Genomic DNA, 16,015 nt, shown 5'->3' with positions numbered 1-16,015 from the left:
CACACTTTAAGATTACGCACACTTTAAGATCACACACACTTTAAGATCACACACTTTAAGATCACACACTTTAAGATCACGCACACTTTAAGATCACACACTTTAAGATCACACACTTTAAGATCACGCACACTTTAAGATCACACACTTTAAGATCACACACTTTAAGATCACACACTTTAAGATCACGCACACTTCAAGATCACGCACACTTTAAGATCACGCACACTTTAAGATCACACACTTTAAGATCACACACACTTTAAGATCACGCACACTTTAAGATCACACACTTTAAGATCACACACACTTTAAGATCACACACACTTTAAGATCACACACTTTAAGATCACACACACTTTAAGATCACACACTTTAAGATCACACACTTTAAGATCACACACTTTAAGATCACACACTTTAAGATCACACACTTTAAGATCACACACACTTTAAGATCACACACTTTAAGATCATGCACACTTTAAGATCACACACTTTAAGATCACACACTTTAAGATCACACACTTTAAGATCACACACTTTAAGATCATGCACACTTTAAGATCACACACTTTAAGATCACACACTTTAAGATCACACACTTTAAGATCACACACACTTTAAGATCACACACTTTAAGATCATGCACACTTTAAGATCACACACACTTTAAGATCACACACTTTAAGATCATGCACACTTTAAGATCACACACTTTAAGATCGCACACTTTAAGATCACACACACTTTAAGATCACACACACTTTAAGATCACACACTTTAAGATCACACACTTTAAGATCATGCACACTTTAAGATCACAACTTTAAGATCACACACTTTAAGATCACACACTTTAAGATCACGCACACTTTAAGATCACGCACACTTTAAGATCACACACACTTTAAGATAAGATAAGATAAGATAAGATATTCCTTTATTGTCCCACATGGGGAAATTTCATTGGTGCAACGCAGGTAGATACAGAGGTAGATACAGAAGAACAGATCACTTATAGGAAGTCTGAAAAACACTTTCAGTAGAAGATCTCCTATAAATAAATAAAAACTCCCATAGACAAATAAATACATAAATACCATTGCATGTGATCACGACAGTAATTGCACATGAATATGTGTCACGACAGCACATAGATTGCACATGAATTCCAACAGCAATTACACATATGACAGAATTGCACATGGTTAGGTCAGTATTGCGAGTGTTCAGTACTAACAGTTTTTGTTATAAAGTCTGACAGCAGCAGGAAGGAAAGACCTACGGAACCTTTCCTTCACACATCGAGGGTGGATCAGTCTCTCACTGAAGCTGCTCTCCAGAGTGGACAGAGTGTCCTGCAGGGGGTGACACTCATGGTCCAGCATAGATGTGAATCTAGCCAGGACCCTCCTGTCCCCCACCTCCTGCACCGAGTCCAGAGCACAGCCCAGGACGGAGCTGGACTTCTTGATGACTCTGTCCAGCTTCCTCCTCTCCCTCTCTGTGATGCTGCTGCTCCAGCAGGCAACACCATACAGGAGGGCTGATGCCACCACAGAGTCGTAGAAGGTCTTCAGGAGTGGCCCTGTCACTCCAAAAGACCTGAGTCTCCTCAGGAGGTAGAGCCGACTCTGGCTCTTCCTGTACAGTGCGTCTGTGTTATGAGTCCAGTCCAGTTTGTGGTTCAGATGAACACCCAGGTACTTGTATGAGTCCACTCTCTCAATGTCCCGTCCCAGGATGTTCACTGGTGTGGAGGCAGCAGAGTGGCGTCTGCGGAAATCCACCACCATCTCCTTGGTCTTCCCCGCGTTGATGAGGAGGTGGTTCCGCTGACACCAGTCCACAAAGTCCTGCGCCAGTCCTCTGTACTCCGCATCATCGTCGTCCGTGATGAGTCCGATGATGGCAGAGTCGTCAGAGAACTTCTGCAGGACACAGCTGTCCGTGTCATGTCTGAAGTCTGCAGTGTAAAGGGTGAAGAGAAAGGGCGCGAGGACAGTGCCCTGGGGCGCCCCCACACTGCAGGTCCGAGTGTCAGACACACAGTTCCGGGCTCTCACAAACTGGGGTCGGTCTGTGAGGTAGTCCAGGATCCATTCTGCCAGGTCATACTCCACACCAGCCGTCTCCAGCTTGTCCCTCAGGAGCAGCGGCTGGATGGTGTTGAAGGCGCTGGAAAGATCGAAGAACAGAATCCTCACAGAGCTGCCAGGCTTTTCCAGGTGAGAGAGAGAGCCGTGCAGCAGGGAGATGATGGCGTCCTCCACTCCGATGCCAGACCGATATGCAAACTGCAGCGGGTCCATGGCTGAGCTCACGGTGGAGCGGAGGTGGTCCAGGACTAGCCGCTCCAGTGTCTTCATCAGGTGGAGAGCCACTGGCCTGAAGCCGTTGAGGTCTTTGGGGCGCGGTGTCTTAGGCACAGGTACCAGACAGGAGGTCTTCCAGACCTGTGGTACCACCCTCAGCTTCAGGCTCATGTTGAAGACATGCTCCACAACTCCACACAGTTCATCTGCGCAGGACTTAAGGAGCCTGGGGCTGATGCCATCAGGTCCTGCTGCCTTCCTCACTTTAATCCTCTTCAGCTCACTCCTCACCTGTGCTGCTGTGACAGTCAGTGGTTGGCAGGGGGACCGTGTGCTGGGGGGATGGGTGAGTCCAGGCGAAGTGGGGAGCTGATGGTCCAGGGCAGATAAGCGAAGAGGAACAGATGCAGGGCATTGTCCAGCTGTGGAAGAGGGAGCATGCAGCTGTGCAGGGGGAGGGGCGGGTGACCGATCAAACCTCAAGAAGTGAGCATTTAAATCATTCACCCACTGTAGATCCCCCTCTGTCTGGGCAGGGGGGATTTTGAAGCCCGAGATGGTTTTCAGGCTCCTCCACACTCCCTGAATGTTCTTTTGCTGCAGCTGCTCCTCCATCCTCCTCTTGTAGCCGGCCTCAGCCTGCCTGATCTTCCTCCTCAGCTCCTTCTGCACAGTCCTCAGCTCCTCCTTGTTCCCTGACCTGAAGGCTCTCTTCTTCTCCTTCAGCAGAGCCTTCAGTCCACGGTTAATCCATGGCTTGTTGTTTGGAAAACACCGCACCGTCCGGGAGGGAACAATGTTCTCAAAACAGAAGTTGATGTAGTCTGTGATGCACTCTGTGATGGTGTTGATGTCCTCCCCATGTGGGTCATAAAGCTCAGTCCAGACAGTGGTGCTGAAGCAGTCCCTCAGAGCCTCCTCGCTCTCAGCAGACCACATCCTCACCTCACGGGACACCACAGGCTGCCTGCGCACGATGGGTTCATACACAGGCCTCAGATGTACAAGGTTGTGGTCCGAGCTGCCCAGGGGAGGGAGGGGGGAAGAAGAATAAGCCTCCTTGGTGTTGGCAAAAAACAAGTCCAATGTTCTATTCTCTCTGGTGGGGCAGGTAACATACTGGGTGTATGTTGGTAGAACAGAAGAGGGAGAAGCGTGGTTAAAGTCACCAGAGATGAGGAAGAGAGCCTGTGGATGCCATGTTTGCAGCCTACAAGTGCAGGAGAGCAGTGCTTCACAAGCATTTTCAGCATTGGCAGACGGGGCCACATAGACTGCGATCAAAATCACATGTGAGAACTCCCGGGGCAGATAATATGGCCTCATGCCAATAGCCAATAGTTCAATATCCTTGTTACATAGCCGCTCCCTCACTGTGCAGTGTTCGGGTTTGGACCAGCTTGTGTTCACATACACCGCCAGACCTCCACCTCTTTTCTTCAAGCATTCTCTCGTTCTGTCCGCCCACAGCAGATGAAAATTGTCCAAACCTACAATAGAGTCTGGCATTTCTGCTGTTAACCAGGTCTCTGTGAAAATCAAGACGCTGCTGTCCCTATAAATCCTCTGGGACCGCATGAGGCTCGCTATTTCCGTCATTTTATTTTGAAGGGACCTCACGTTACCCATGACTACGGCGGGAACCGACTTCCTGTTTTTCCCTCTCTTCTCTCGGAGTTTACGTCCAGCCCGTCTGCTTCGTTGCGTTTTCCTTAGGATGTCCGCCGGGATAACGTGACGATCTCCGGGTAAGACGACTGTTCTCCGCAGTTTCATGAGTTCCTCCTTTGTGTAAACGCGGTACGGCGCCGGCCGGGGGGCGGGGCCGGAGCCGGGGGACTCAGAGCCAAGACACATCGCAACGACACGACGAAAACACTCAATCCAGCCGAATAAAGTCAAAACAAGTTAATTTAAAGCGATTCCAGTGCGTGTCCCGATCGTTCGTGAAGTTCCTCTTTCATATAAACGTGTATATAAACGTGTACCGACGAGACGCCGTACTTTAGCGGCGGCCGGAGGGCGCGGGGGGGGGCTGGTGGGCTCGCTCGGAGCTAGCTCACGTCACAACAACACGACGAAAAACGCTCAAATCCAGCCGAAAAAAGTCAAAAACAGTTGAATTAAAAAACTATTCCAGCGCGTGTCCCTATCGTACAGTAAAATAGAAAAAATATACTAATTATATTTACAAAATATAGGAGATAAAGCACAATAAGTGTGAGAAAGAAGAGAGAGCGTTTACACCGGGCTGCCAGCTGTACCAGCGCCTTATGACGTATCACACACACTTTAAGATCACACACACTTTAAGATCACACACACTTTAAGATCACGCACACTTTAAGATCACACACTTTAAGATCACACACACTTTAAGATCACACACTTTAAGATCACACACACTTTAAGATCACACACTTTAAGATCAAACACTTTAAGATCACACACTTTAAGATCACACACTTTAAGATCATGCACACTTTAAGATCACAACTTTAGTCTCCAACACCCCCCACCTCCCACACTCTTGGTTAATGCGACAGGACTACGATAAAACACCAAAGAAGAAGAAGAAGAAGAAGAAGAGCTAGTCTCCGGTCTGGAGAGACGGGAGATGGCGGAGGAGAGTGGATCGGTGGTCGAAGACGTTCTGGACGGCGTGGAGGAGCAGCCTTTTCTGGCTGCACGTGCCCGGAAACGTAAAAAGTCCCTTAGCTCGTCCGAGGGTTCTGGGAATGAGCAGCAGGATGAGGCTGAAGCTATTGATATCCGGAGTGAGAGCAGAGACTGTAAGGTGATCATAAAGCTTGCACAGGATAGTGCATCCTTTAAGGAGTGGAATTCAGTGGCATTGTCAAAGAGCCTAACTGTAGCTGTGGGAGTGATCAAGAGTGCGAGTGTCCTTAGAGATGGCTCGCTGCTGGTCGTGTGCAAGGACGCGGCTCAGCAACGGAAGGCGATTGGAACTAAACGTCTGGGTGGAAAGGACATTCTTGTGTCTGATGCTGAAAGAAACACGGTCAGAGGAGAGTTATCGTAGGTGTCCCTACGGCGACGTCTGTGGATGAAGTTAAGGAGAATTTGGCGGGAGCTACGGTGGTGGACGCTAGGCGGTTGAAGGTGACCCGGTCTGGGGTAAGATGTGACAGCTTGTCGGTAATGGTAACACTTGAAGGGAGGTGCCTGCCTAGTAAGGTGTTCATTGGGTTCATGTGCCATGACGTTAGGCCATATGTTCCACCGCCCCTGCGTTGCTTTAAGTGCCAGCGCTTTGGGCATATTGCAGCGGTCTGTAGAGGGAGGCAAAGATGTGGTAAATGTGCAGGAGATCACGAGTATGGGAAGTGTGACGTGGGAGCAAAACTGAAGTGCTGTAACTGTGGGGAAGAACATAGCTCTGCCTACGGCGGATGCAGATTTAGCAAAAGAGCTGCTGAGGTGCATAAAATAAAGGTCTCTCAAGGTATATCCTATGCAGATGCAGTCAAGAAAGTTTCAAGTAACGAGTTTAGAGTAAATACAGAGAGAGGAGCCAGCGCTGCTCCCTGCCAGGGCGAAATGAGAAAGGCCAGCGTGGCTCCCAAGAAGTGTGAAGGTTTCAAGAGTGGAGGTCCCAAGTGTGCAGGTTCCAGAATTAGTGAGAATACCCTGGTTGTGGATAGAGAGGATTTTGTACTCTTTATGGTGGATGTTGTAAACTGTGCTGCTCAGACTCAAAGCAGAACTGAAAGGATCAGGATCATTGCTAAAGCTGCAGGGAGATTCCTTGGAACAAAGGAGCTTGATTGGGCAGATATAGAAAACAGGCTAAAGGCGCTAAATGGGAGTCGGAGTGATCAGAGTGACGAGATGGGGGTGGGGGTGGTCTCCTGTCCTCGCCCAGTCTCGTAGACGCACGGCTACCAAGCAGCGACATCAGTGGAAATATTAAAGCCTATAGAATGAAGCCTAAAGAATAAAGCTGTACAGTGGAAGCACCGAACGTCAAAGAAGGAGAGGAAGATGAAGAAGAGTCTCCCTGGAATAAAGCCGGTTGTTGTTGTTGTTGTTGTTGTTGTTGTTGTTGTTGTTGTTTTATGGCGGTTGGCATCCAATTGTTGCATTACCGCCAGACTTTATTCCTCAGACTTTTCGTAGTCCTCAGACTGTCGTAGTCCGTAAAAGTACTCCTTCCATTGCTTTGGTGTTACAAAGCCCATGAGGTCATGATATGTCTTTGTGACTAGAATAGTTGTTGTTTCAGAGAGAGTCTGAGGACTACGAAACGTCTGAGGAATAAAGTCTGGCGGTAATGCAACACTCGGATGCCAACCGCCATAAAACAACAACAACAACAACTATTCTAGTCACAAAGACATATCATGACCTCATGGGCTTTGTAACACCAAAGCAATGGAAGGAGTACTTTTACGGACTACGACAGTCTGAGGACTGCGAAAAGTCTAAGGAATAAAGTCTGGCGGTAATGCAACAATTGGATGCCAACCGCCATAAAACAACAACAACAACAACAACAACCGGCTTTATTCCAGGGAGACTCTTCTTCATCTTCCTCTCCTTCTTTGACGTTCGGTGCTTCCACCGTACAGCTTTATTCTTTAGGCTTCATTCTATAGGCTTTAATATTTCCACTGATGGCGCTGCTTGGTAGCCGTGCGTCTACGAGACTGGACGAGGACAGGAGACCACCCCCACCCCCATCTCGTCACTCTGATCACCCTGACTCCCCAAAAGCAGACCCCCATCACTCCGACTCCCATTTAGCGCCTTTAGCCTGTTTTCTATATCTGCCCAATCAAGCTCCTTTGTTCCAAGGAATCTCCCTGCAGCTTTAGCAATGATCCTGATCCTTTCAGTTCTGCTTTGAGTCTGAGCAGCACAGTTTACAACATCCACCATAAAGAGTACAAAATCCTCTCTATCCACAACCAGGGTATTCTCATTAATTCTGGAACCTGCACACTTGGGACCTCCACTCTTGAAACCTTCACACTTCTTGGGAGCCACGCTGGCCTTTCTCATTTCGACCTGGCTGAGAGCAGCGCTGGCTCCTCTCTCTGTATTTACTCTAAACTCGTTACTTGAAACTTTCTTGACTGCATCTGCATAGGATATACCTTGAGAGACCTTTATTTTATGCACCTCAGCAGCTCTTTTGCTAAACCTGCATCCCCCGTAGGCAGAGCTATGTTCTTCCCCACAGTTACAGCACTTCAGTTTTGCTCCCACGTCACACTTCCCATACTCGTGATCTCCTCCATTTACCACATCTTTGCCTCCCTCTACAGACCGCTGCAATATGCCCAAAGCGCTGGCACTTAAAGCAACGCAGGGGCGGTGGAACATATGGCCTAACGTCATGGCACATGAACCCAATGAACACCTTACTAGGCAGGCACCTCCCTTCAAGTGTTACCATTACCGACAAGCTGTCACATCTTACCCCAGACCGGGTCACCTTCAACCGCCTAGCGTCCACCACCGTAGCTCCAGTCAAATTCTCCTTAACTTCATCCACAGACGTCGCCGTAGGGACACCTACGATAACTCCTCTGACCGTGTTTCTTTCAGCATCAGACACAAGAATGTCCTTTCCACCCAGACGTTTAGTTCCAATCGCTTTCCGTTGCTGAGCCGCGTCCTTGCACACGACCAGCAGCGAGCCATCTCTAAGGACACTCGCACTCTTGATCACTCCCACAGCTACAGTTAGGCTCTTTGACAATGCCACTGAATTCCACTCCTTAAAGGATGCACTATCCTGTGCAAGCTTTATGATCACCTTACAGTCTCTGCTCTCACCCCGGATATCAATAGCATCAGCCTCATCCTGCTGCTCATTCCCAGAACCCTCGGAGGAGCTAAGGGACTTTTTACGTTTCCGGGCACGTGCAGCCAGAAAAGGCTGCTCCTCCACGCCGTCCAGAACGTCTTCGACCACCGATCCACTCTATAAAGCCGGTTGTTGTTGTTGTTGTTGTTGTTGTTTTATGGCGGTTGGCATCCGAGTGTTGCATTACCGCCAGACTTTATTCCTCAGACGTTTCGTAGTCCTCAGACTCTCTCTGAAACAACAACAACTATTCTAGTCACAAAGACATATCATGACCTTATGGGCTTTGTAACACCAAAGCAATGGAAGGAGTACTTTTACGGACTACGACAGTCTGAGGACTACGAAAAGTCAGGAATAAAGTCTGGCGGTAATGCAACAATTGGATGCCAACCGCCATAAAACAACAACAACAACAAGATCACACACTTTAAGATCACACACTTTAAGATCACACACTTTAAGATCACACACTTTAAGATCACACACTTTAAGATCATGCACACTTTAAGATCACAACTTTAAGTGCACACACTCGGATGTCAACCGCCTGGCGGTAATGCAACAATTGGAAAAACAACTGTGAGGAGACCTTGCTCAACACCCGGTCTGGAGAGACGGGAGATGGCGGAGGAGAGTGGATCGGGGATGGAAGACGTTCTGGACGGCGTGGAGGAGCAGCCTTTTCTGCCTGCACGTGCCCGGAAACGTAAAAAGTCCCTTAGCTCGTCCGAGGGTTCTGGGAATGAGCAGCAGGATGAAGCTGAAGCTATTGATATCCGGGGTGAGAGCAGAGACTGTAAGGTGATCATAAAGCTTGCACAGGATAGTGCATCCTTTAAGGAGTGGAATTCAGTGGCATTGTCAAAGAGCCTAACTGTAGCTGTGGGAGTGATCAAGAGTGCGAGTGTCCTTAGAGATGGCTCGCTGCTGGTCGTGTGCAAGGACGCGGCTCAGCAACGGAAGGCGATTGGAACTAAACGTCTGGGTGGAAAGGACATTCTTGTATCTAATGCTGAAAGAAACACGGTCAGAGGAGTTATCGTAGGTGTCCCTACGGCGACGTCTGTGGATGAAGTTAAGGAGAATTTGACTGGAGTTACGGTGGTGGACGCTAGGCGTTTGAAGGTGACCCGGTTTGGGGTAAGATGTGACAGCTTGTCGGTAATGGTAACACTTGAAGGGAGGTGCCTGCCTAGTAAGGTGTTCATTGGGTACATGTGCTATAGCGTCAGGCCGTATGTTCCGCCGCCCCTGCGTTGCTTTAAGTGCCAGCGCTTTGGGCATATTGCAGCGGTTTGTAGAGGGAGGCAAAGATGTGGTAAATGTGCAGGAGATCATGAGTATGGGAAGTGTGACGTGGGTGCAAAACTGAAGTGCTGTAACTGTGGGGAAGAACATAGCTCTGCCTACGGGGGATGCAGGTTTAGCAAAAGAGCTGCTGAGGTGCAGAAAATAAAGGTCTCTCAAGGTATATCCTATGCAGATGCAGTCAAGAAAGTTTCAAGTAACGAGTTTAGAGTAAATACAGAGAGAGGAGCCAGCGCTGCTCCCAGCCAGGGCGAAATGAGAAAGGCCAGCGTGGCTCCCAAGAAGTGTGAAGGTTTCAAGAGTGGAGGTCCCAAGTGTGCAGGTTCCAGAATTAATGAGAATACCCTGGTTGTGGATAGAGAGGATTTTGTACTCTTTATGGTGGATGTTGTAAACTGTGCTGCTCAGACTCAAAGCAGAACTGAAAGGATCAGGATCATTGCTAAAGCTGCAGGGAGATTTCTTGGAACAAAGGAGCTTGATTGGGCAGATATAGAAAACAGGCTAAAGGCGCTAAATGGGAGTCGGAGTGATGGGGGTCTGCTTGTGGGGAGTCAGAGTGATCAGAGTGACGAGATGGGGGTGGGGGTGGTCTCCTGTCCTCGCCCAGTCTCGTAGACGCACGGCTACCAAGCAGCGACATCAGTGGACATATTAAAGCCTATAGAATGAAGCCTGAAGAATAAAGCTGTACGGTGGAAGCACCGAACGTCAAAGAAGGAGAGGAAGATGAAGAAGAGTCTCCCTGGAATAAAGCCGGTTGGTCTCTGAAACAACAACTATTCTAGTCACAAAGACATATCATGACCTCATGGGCTTTGTAACAACAAAGCAATGGAAGGAGTACTTTTATGGTCTACGACAGAGTCTGAGGACTACGACAACACTCGGATGCCAACCGCCATAAAACAACAACAACAACAACAACAGATGCAACACTTGGATGCCAACCGCCATTATTGTACAAAACTGTGAGGAGACCTTGCTCAACACCCGGTCTGGAGAGACGGGAGATGGCGGAGGAGAGTGGATCGGGGATGGAAGACGTTCTGGACGGCGTGGAGGAGCAGCCTTTTCTGGCTGCACGTGCCCGGAAACGTAAAAAGTCCCTTAGCTCGTCCGAGGGTTCTGGGAATGAGCAGCAGGATGAGGCTGAAGCTATTGATATCCGGAGTGAGAGCAGAGACTGTAAGGTGATCATAAAGCTTGCACAGGATAGTGCATCCTTTAAGGAGTGGAATTCAGTGGCATTGTCAAAGAGCCTAACTGTAGCTGTGGGAGTGATCAAGAGTGCGAGTGTCTTTAGAGATGGCTCGCTGCTGGTCGTGTGCAAGGACGCGGCTCAGCAACGGAAGGCGATTGGAACTAAACGTCTGGGTGGAAAGGACATTCTTGTGTCTGATGCTGAAAGAAACACGGTCAGAGGAGTTATCGTAGGTGTCCCTACGACGACGTCTGTGGATGAAGTTAAGGAGAATTTGACTGGAGCTACGGTGGTGGACGCTAGGCGGTTGAAGGTGACCCGGTCTGGGCACTGGAAGAACAACTTTTAGGACTACGACAAAGTCTGGGGAATAAAGTCTGGCGGTAATGCAACACTCGGATGCCAACCGCCATAAAACAACAACAACAACAACGACTACGACAAAGTCTGAGGAATAAAGTCTGGCGGTAATGCAACACTTGGATGCCAACCGCCATAAAACAACAACAACAACAACAACAACAAGATCACACACTTTAAGATCACACACTTTAAGATCACACACTGTGTGTGATGTTTTTGAGTCTGTGATGAAATGATTTGTTGTGGGGAAATGTAACTGTCCAAGTCAAGTTTATTTGAGTTTACCCTTCGTACACAAGACAATTCAAAGTGCTTCATACGACCGGAAAAATTTATTAAAATCACAAAAACATGACAGAAATCACAAAACAGTTTAAGAAAGAAAAGAGACCCTGGCACCAGCAAGAGGCCAGTCCATGTTTAAGATAAGATATTCCTTTATTGTCCACACATGGGGAAATTTCATTGTTGCAACGCAGGTAGATACAGAGGAAAAGAACAGATAACGTATAGGAAGTTTAAAAAACACTCTTAAAGGCGGTATGGACGATTTTTCGGCAATTTGAGAACGCAGGCGGAAGTGCGCATGCGCCCTCCCCCGTGCGGACTGATACAACACACACGTGTGTTTGTTTATTAGCGCAACGGAGCGCATCGCATCTCTCGTCTCCCGTAGATTTCTGTCCACTTCTGCGTCAGCTCGAACTGTCTTTCTCCGTCTTCATTTTGCCCCGTACACTGAGGGAACTATATTATGATAGATCCATGCGCTTAGGCACGCGGAAACGTGGGGACGAGCCTGACACGGCTGCAGGTGAGCGGTAGGTGCGTTTTATGATTGATACGTGGCAGGACAAATGATTTATCCACGCCACGAGGAAATATGATAAAAAATTTGCTGAAAAAAATCGTCCATACCACCTTTAATAGAAGAACTCTTATAAACAAAACTCTTATAAACAAAAACTCCGATAGACAAAACCTCTTTTTCCGAATAAGGAATGGAGGGGAAAAATAAAGATAAAATAAAAATAATGAAATAAAATAAAAACAGCTAGCGTAAGACAAGATAATACTAATAATAATAATAATAATAGTAAAATAAACACTATTTACATCAGTTAATTGCACATGAATATGACGGTATTGCACATGGTTAAGTCAGTATTGCACAGGGCTAACAGTGTTTGTTATAAAGTCTTTGACAGCAGCAGAAGGAAAGACCTGTGAAACGTCTCCTTCACACAGCGAGGGTGGATCAGTCTCTCACTGAAGCTGCTCTCCAGAGCGGACAGAGTGTCCTGCAGGGGGCGACACTCATGGTCCAGCATAGATGTGAGTTTAGCCAGGACCCTTCTGTCCCCCACCTCCTGCACCGAGTCAAGAGCACAGCCCAGTACGGAGCTTTGTCCAGCTTCTTCCTCTCCCTCTCTGTGATGCTGCTGCTCCAGCAGGCCACACCTACAGGAGCTGATGCCACCACAGAGTCATAGAAGGTCTTCAGGAGTGGCCCTGTCACTCCAAAAGACCTGAGTCTCCTCAGGAGGTAGAGCCGACTCTGGCTCTTCCTGTACAGTGCGTCTGTGTTATGAGTCCAGTCCAGTTTGTGGTTCAGATGAACACCCAGGTACTTGTATGAGTCCACTCTCTCAATGTCCCGTCCCTGGATGTTCACTGGTGAGGGGGCAGTGGGGTGGCGTCTGCGGAAATCCACCACCATCTCCTTGGTCTTCCCCGCGTTGATGAGGAGGTGGTTCCGCTGACACCAGTCCACAAAATCCTGCGCCAGTCCTCTGTACTCCGCATCATCATCGTCTGTGATGAGTCCGATGATGGCAGAGTCGTCAGAGAACTTCTGCAGGACACAGCTGTCCGTGTCGTGTCTGAGGTCTGCAGTGTAAAGGGTGAAAAGAAAGGGCACAAGGACAGTGCCCTGGGGCGCCCCCACACTGCAGGTCCGAGTGTCAGACACACAGTCCCGTGCTCTCACAAACGGGTCTGTCTGTGAGGTAGTCCAGGATCCACTCTGCCAGGTCATACTCCACACCAGCCGTCTCCAGCTTGTCCCTCAGGAGCAGCGGCTGGATGGTGTTGAAGGCGCTGGAGAGATCAAAGAACAGGATCCTCACAGAGCTGCCAGGCTTTTCCAGGTGAGATAGAGTTTAGTCCTGACTCTGGCACCAGCTGGAGGCCGGTCCATGTTTAGTCCTGACTCTGGCACCAGCTGGAGGCCGGTCCATGTTTAGTCTTGAGTCTGGCACCAGCAGGAGGCCAGTCCCTGAGGTCCTCAGAATTCGAGATGGTTCATATGGCACAAACATGTCCAAGATGTACTTTAGTCCTAGGCCATGGAGAGACTTGTACACAAGCAGAGCTGTTTTAAAGTCACTGGCAGTGTCAGTGATGCCCACCCAGTCCTCTAGTCTCTGTAAGAGGGTTCCATGATCGACAGTGTCAAAAGCAGCGCTCAGATCCAACAGAATTAAGACAGGCTTTTTTCAGGCAGATGTCAACAACCTTTTCAAGGACTCTACTGCGGCATCAAGACTGCTCTTCTATAGGAGAGGCTTTATGACCACTCCCCCTGACCCCTGACCCCTCCCCCTGACCCCTGCTCTTCTTTAGGAGAGGCTTTATGACCGCAGTTTTCAAAGACATTGGGAATGTTCCAGAATGAAGCGACATGTTAACTATGTGAGTGAGTGGTGCTAACAAACTGTTCAGTACAGACTTTAGAAATCTGGAGGGTCACACATGGAGGCAGACTGGTGATGATCTGGACAGTTTTGTCAGTTACAGGTGCAAAGTGAGTTAGCTCTAAGTGTCTAGTTGGTTGATTGTCCTGTTCAATTAAGAGGGTACATTTTCTCTCTTTCAGGTGGTGAGTTTCCTGGAGTCCTTTAGTCTCTCTCTGGAGACACTCAGGGACATTTCCACTCGTTTGACCAAGAACATGATCCAAGGCCTGGGCCGACACACGCACCACAAGGCCTCGGTAAAGATGCTGCCCACTTTTGTCAGAGCCACACCTGATGGGACAGGTAATACTGCTACAGCTACTGTTGCGGCCTTCTGATATACACAAAATTTACAGTTGGTCAGAAATTGTGCTGGGAAAAAAATGAACAGTGCAATGAATGGTTAAAGTGGCGTGGTGGTATAAGTGGTGTTATAAAGTGTTCATGAGTCCAACAGCAGAGGGAAGAATCTGTTCTTGTGGCAGGAGGTTCTGGTCCGGATGGACTGTAGCCTCCTGCCTGAGGGGAGTGGCCGGTCCACCTCCCTCCTGTAGACAGACTCATCCCCGTCTGAGATGAGCCCGATGAGGGTGGTGTCGTCCGCAAACAGTTTTACAGAGTCGTGGCAAGAGGTGCAGCAGTTTGTGTAGAAGAGCAGGGGGGAAAGTACACAGCCCTGTGGAGCTCCTGTGCTGATAGTCCGAGTGTCTGAGACATTCTTCCCCAGGCGCACACACTGCCTCTGATCCATCAGGAAGTCAGTGCTCCCCTGCAGGTGGAGTCAGTGCTCCCCCTGCAGGTGCAGTCAGTGCTCCCCCTGCAGGTGGAGTCAGTGCTCCCCCTGCAGGTGGAGACAGGCACGTTGAGCCGGGAGAGCTTGTCCTGGAGCAGAGCAGAGAGGATGGTGTTGAATGCAGAGCTGAAGGCCACAAACAGGATCCTCGCGTATGTTCCTGGGGCTGCAAGATGAAGTGGAGTGTCAGGTTGATGACGTTGTCTACAGACCTGTGGGCTCTGTAGGTGAACTGCAGGGGGTCCATCAGGGGGTCCAGCAGGGGGTGCAGCAGGGGGTCCAGCAGGGGGTCCAGCAGGGGGTGCAGCAGGGGGTGCAGCAGGGGGTCCAGCTGGGGGTGCAGCAGGAGGTCCAGCAGGGGGTCCAGCAGGGGGAAGGTGAAGGACTTGAGGTGGGGAAGGACCCGGCGCTCAAATGACTTCATGACTACAGACGTCAGCGCCACAGGTCTGAAAACAGTAGCTCTGTTAGTAGCTCCGTTTGTCCGCACACCTGGAGGTCGAAAGTACGATCTCCGTCTGTCGTAGTGAGAATGAGACGCGACTGGGCTTTGAGGAGTTTGTGAAGAGCAACACGACCCTGATGATTCTCTTACTTTGACCCCAAACAGAGGAGGGAGACTTCCTGGCCTTGGACTTGGGCGGGACGAACTTCAGAGTGTTTCATGTCCGAGTGCAACAAGACGAACGGAACGTGCTGAAGATGGACAGTGAGATCTGCGCCATTCCCCGGGAGATAATGACCGGGACTGGAGAACAGGTACCACTAGTACTTCTACTACTCCTATTAATACTGCTCCTTCTACTACCTCTACTACTACTGCTACTGCTAGACCCATCACAATCATTTCTGATGCAGATTTATCTATAGCTTGAAGATAGAACAATATTTTTCTGGCTAAATATTTATTGTGTGTACATTTTCTTGGCATTAGTGGGAATGTTTTACATCTATTTATTGGATTACAACAAGATTTGAGCAGTAGAATGTTGGATATTTATAGATACTAAACCTGAACAACTGCAACATTTTATCATTTGGCTTTTTATTTGTTGCAACTCCACTGAGATTATTCTGCTTTAGAAGTTCTTCCAATACTTTTATCTAAATATGTTTTGTAACAATATCTTGTATCATGTTACTACTACTACTACTACTACTACTATTATCTGAGCCGACCCTTAACCTGTGCCTCTGACCGCTGCTAACTCTGACCTGCACAGTGAATGTGTGCCCCTCTAAACCCGTTGTGGTTGTTCGATACCCGCACGGTGAACGTCTGCCCCTCTAAACCCGTTGTGGTTGTTCGATACCCGCACGGTGAACGTCTGCCCCTCTAAACCTGTTGCAGTTGTTCGATACCCGCACAGTGAACGTCTGCCCCTCTAAACCTGTTGCAGTTGTTCGATACCCGCACACTGAAGTCTGCCCCTCTAAACCTGTTGCAGTTGT

General features: G+C 48.8%; 1 protein-coding gene across 1 annotated transcript in view; it reads left to right on the top strand.

Annotated features, from left to right (window-relative positions):
• The window catches only part of LOC140360674 (hexokinase-2-like), a 31,427-nt gene that overhangs the window by 6,258 nt on the left and 9,154 nt on the right, over positions 1-16,015 (top strand). Inside the window, exons 3-4 of the mRNA XM_072446000.1 lie at positions 13,911-14,073; positions 15,174-15,322. Coding sequence (XP_072302101.1) covers positions 13,911-14,073; positions 15,174-15,322 — 312 coding nt within the window. The remainder of the gene's footprint in view (positions 1-13,910; positions 14,074-15,173; positions 15,323-16,015) is intronic.

This window comes from Eucyclogobius newberryi, unplaced genomic scaffold, assembly GCF_026437365.1.
Source record: "Eucyclogobius newberryi isolate DKJ021-1_F unplaced genomic scaffold, fEucNew1.0.hap1 SCAF_15, whole genome shotgun sequence".
Taxonomy (NCBI): Eukaryota; Metazoa; Chordata; class Actinopteri; order Gobiiformes; family Gobiidae; genus Eucyclogobius; species Eucyclogobius newberryi.
This window is presented reverse-complemented; position numbering and strand designations above follow the sequence as displayed.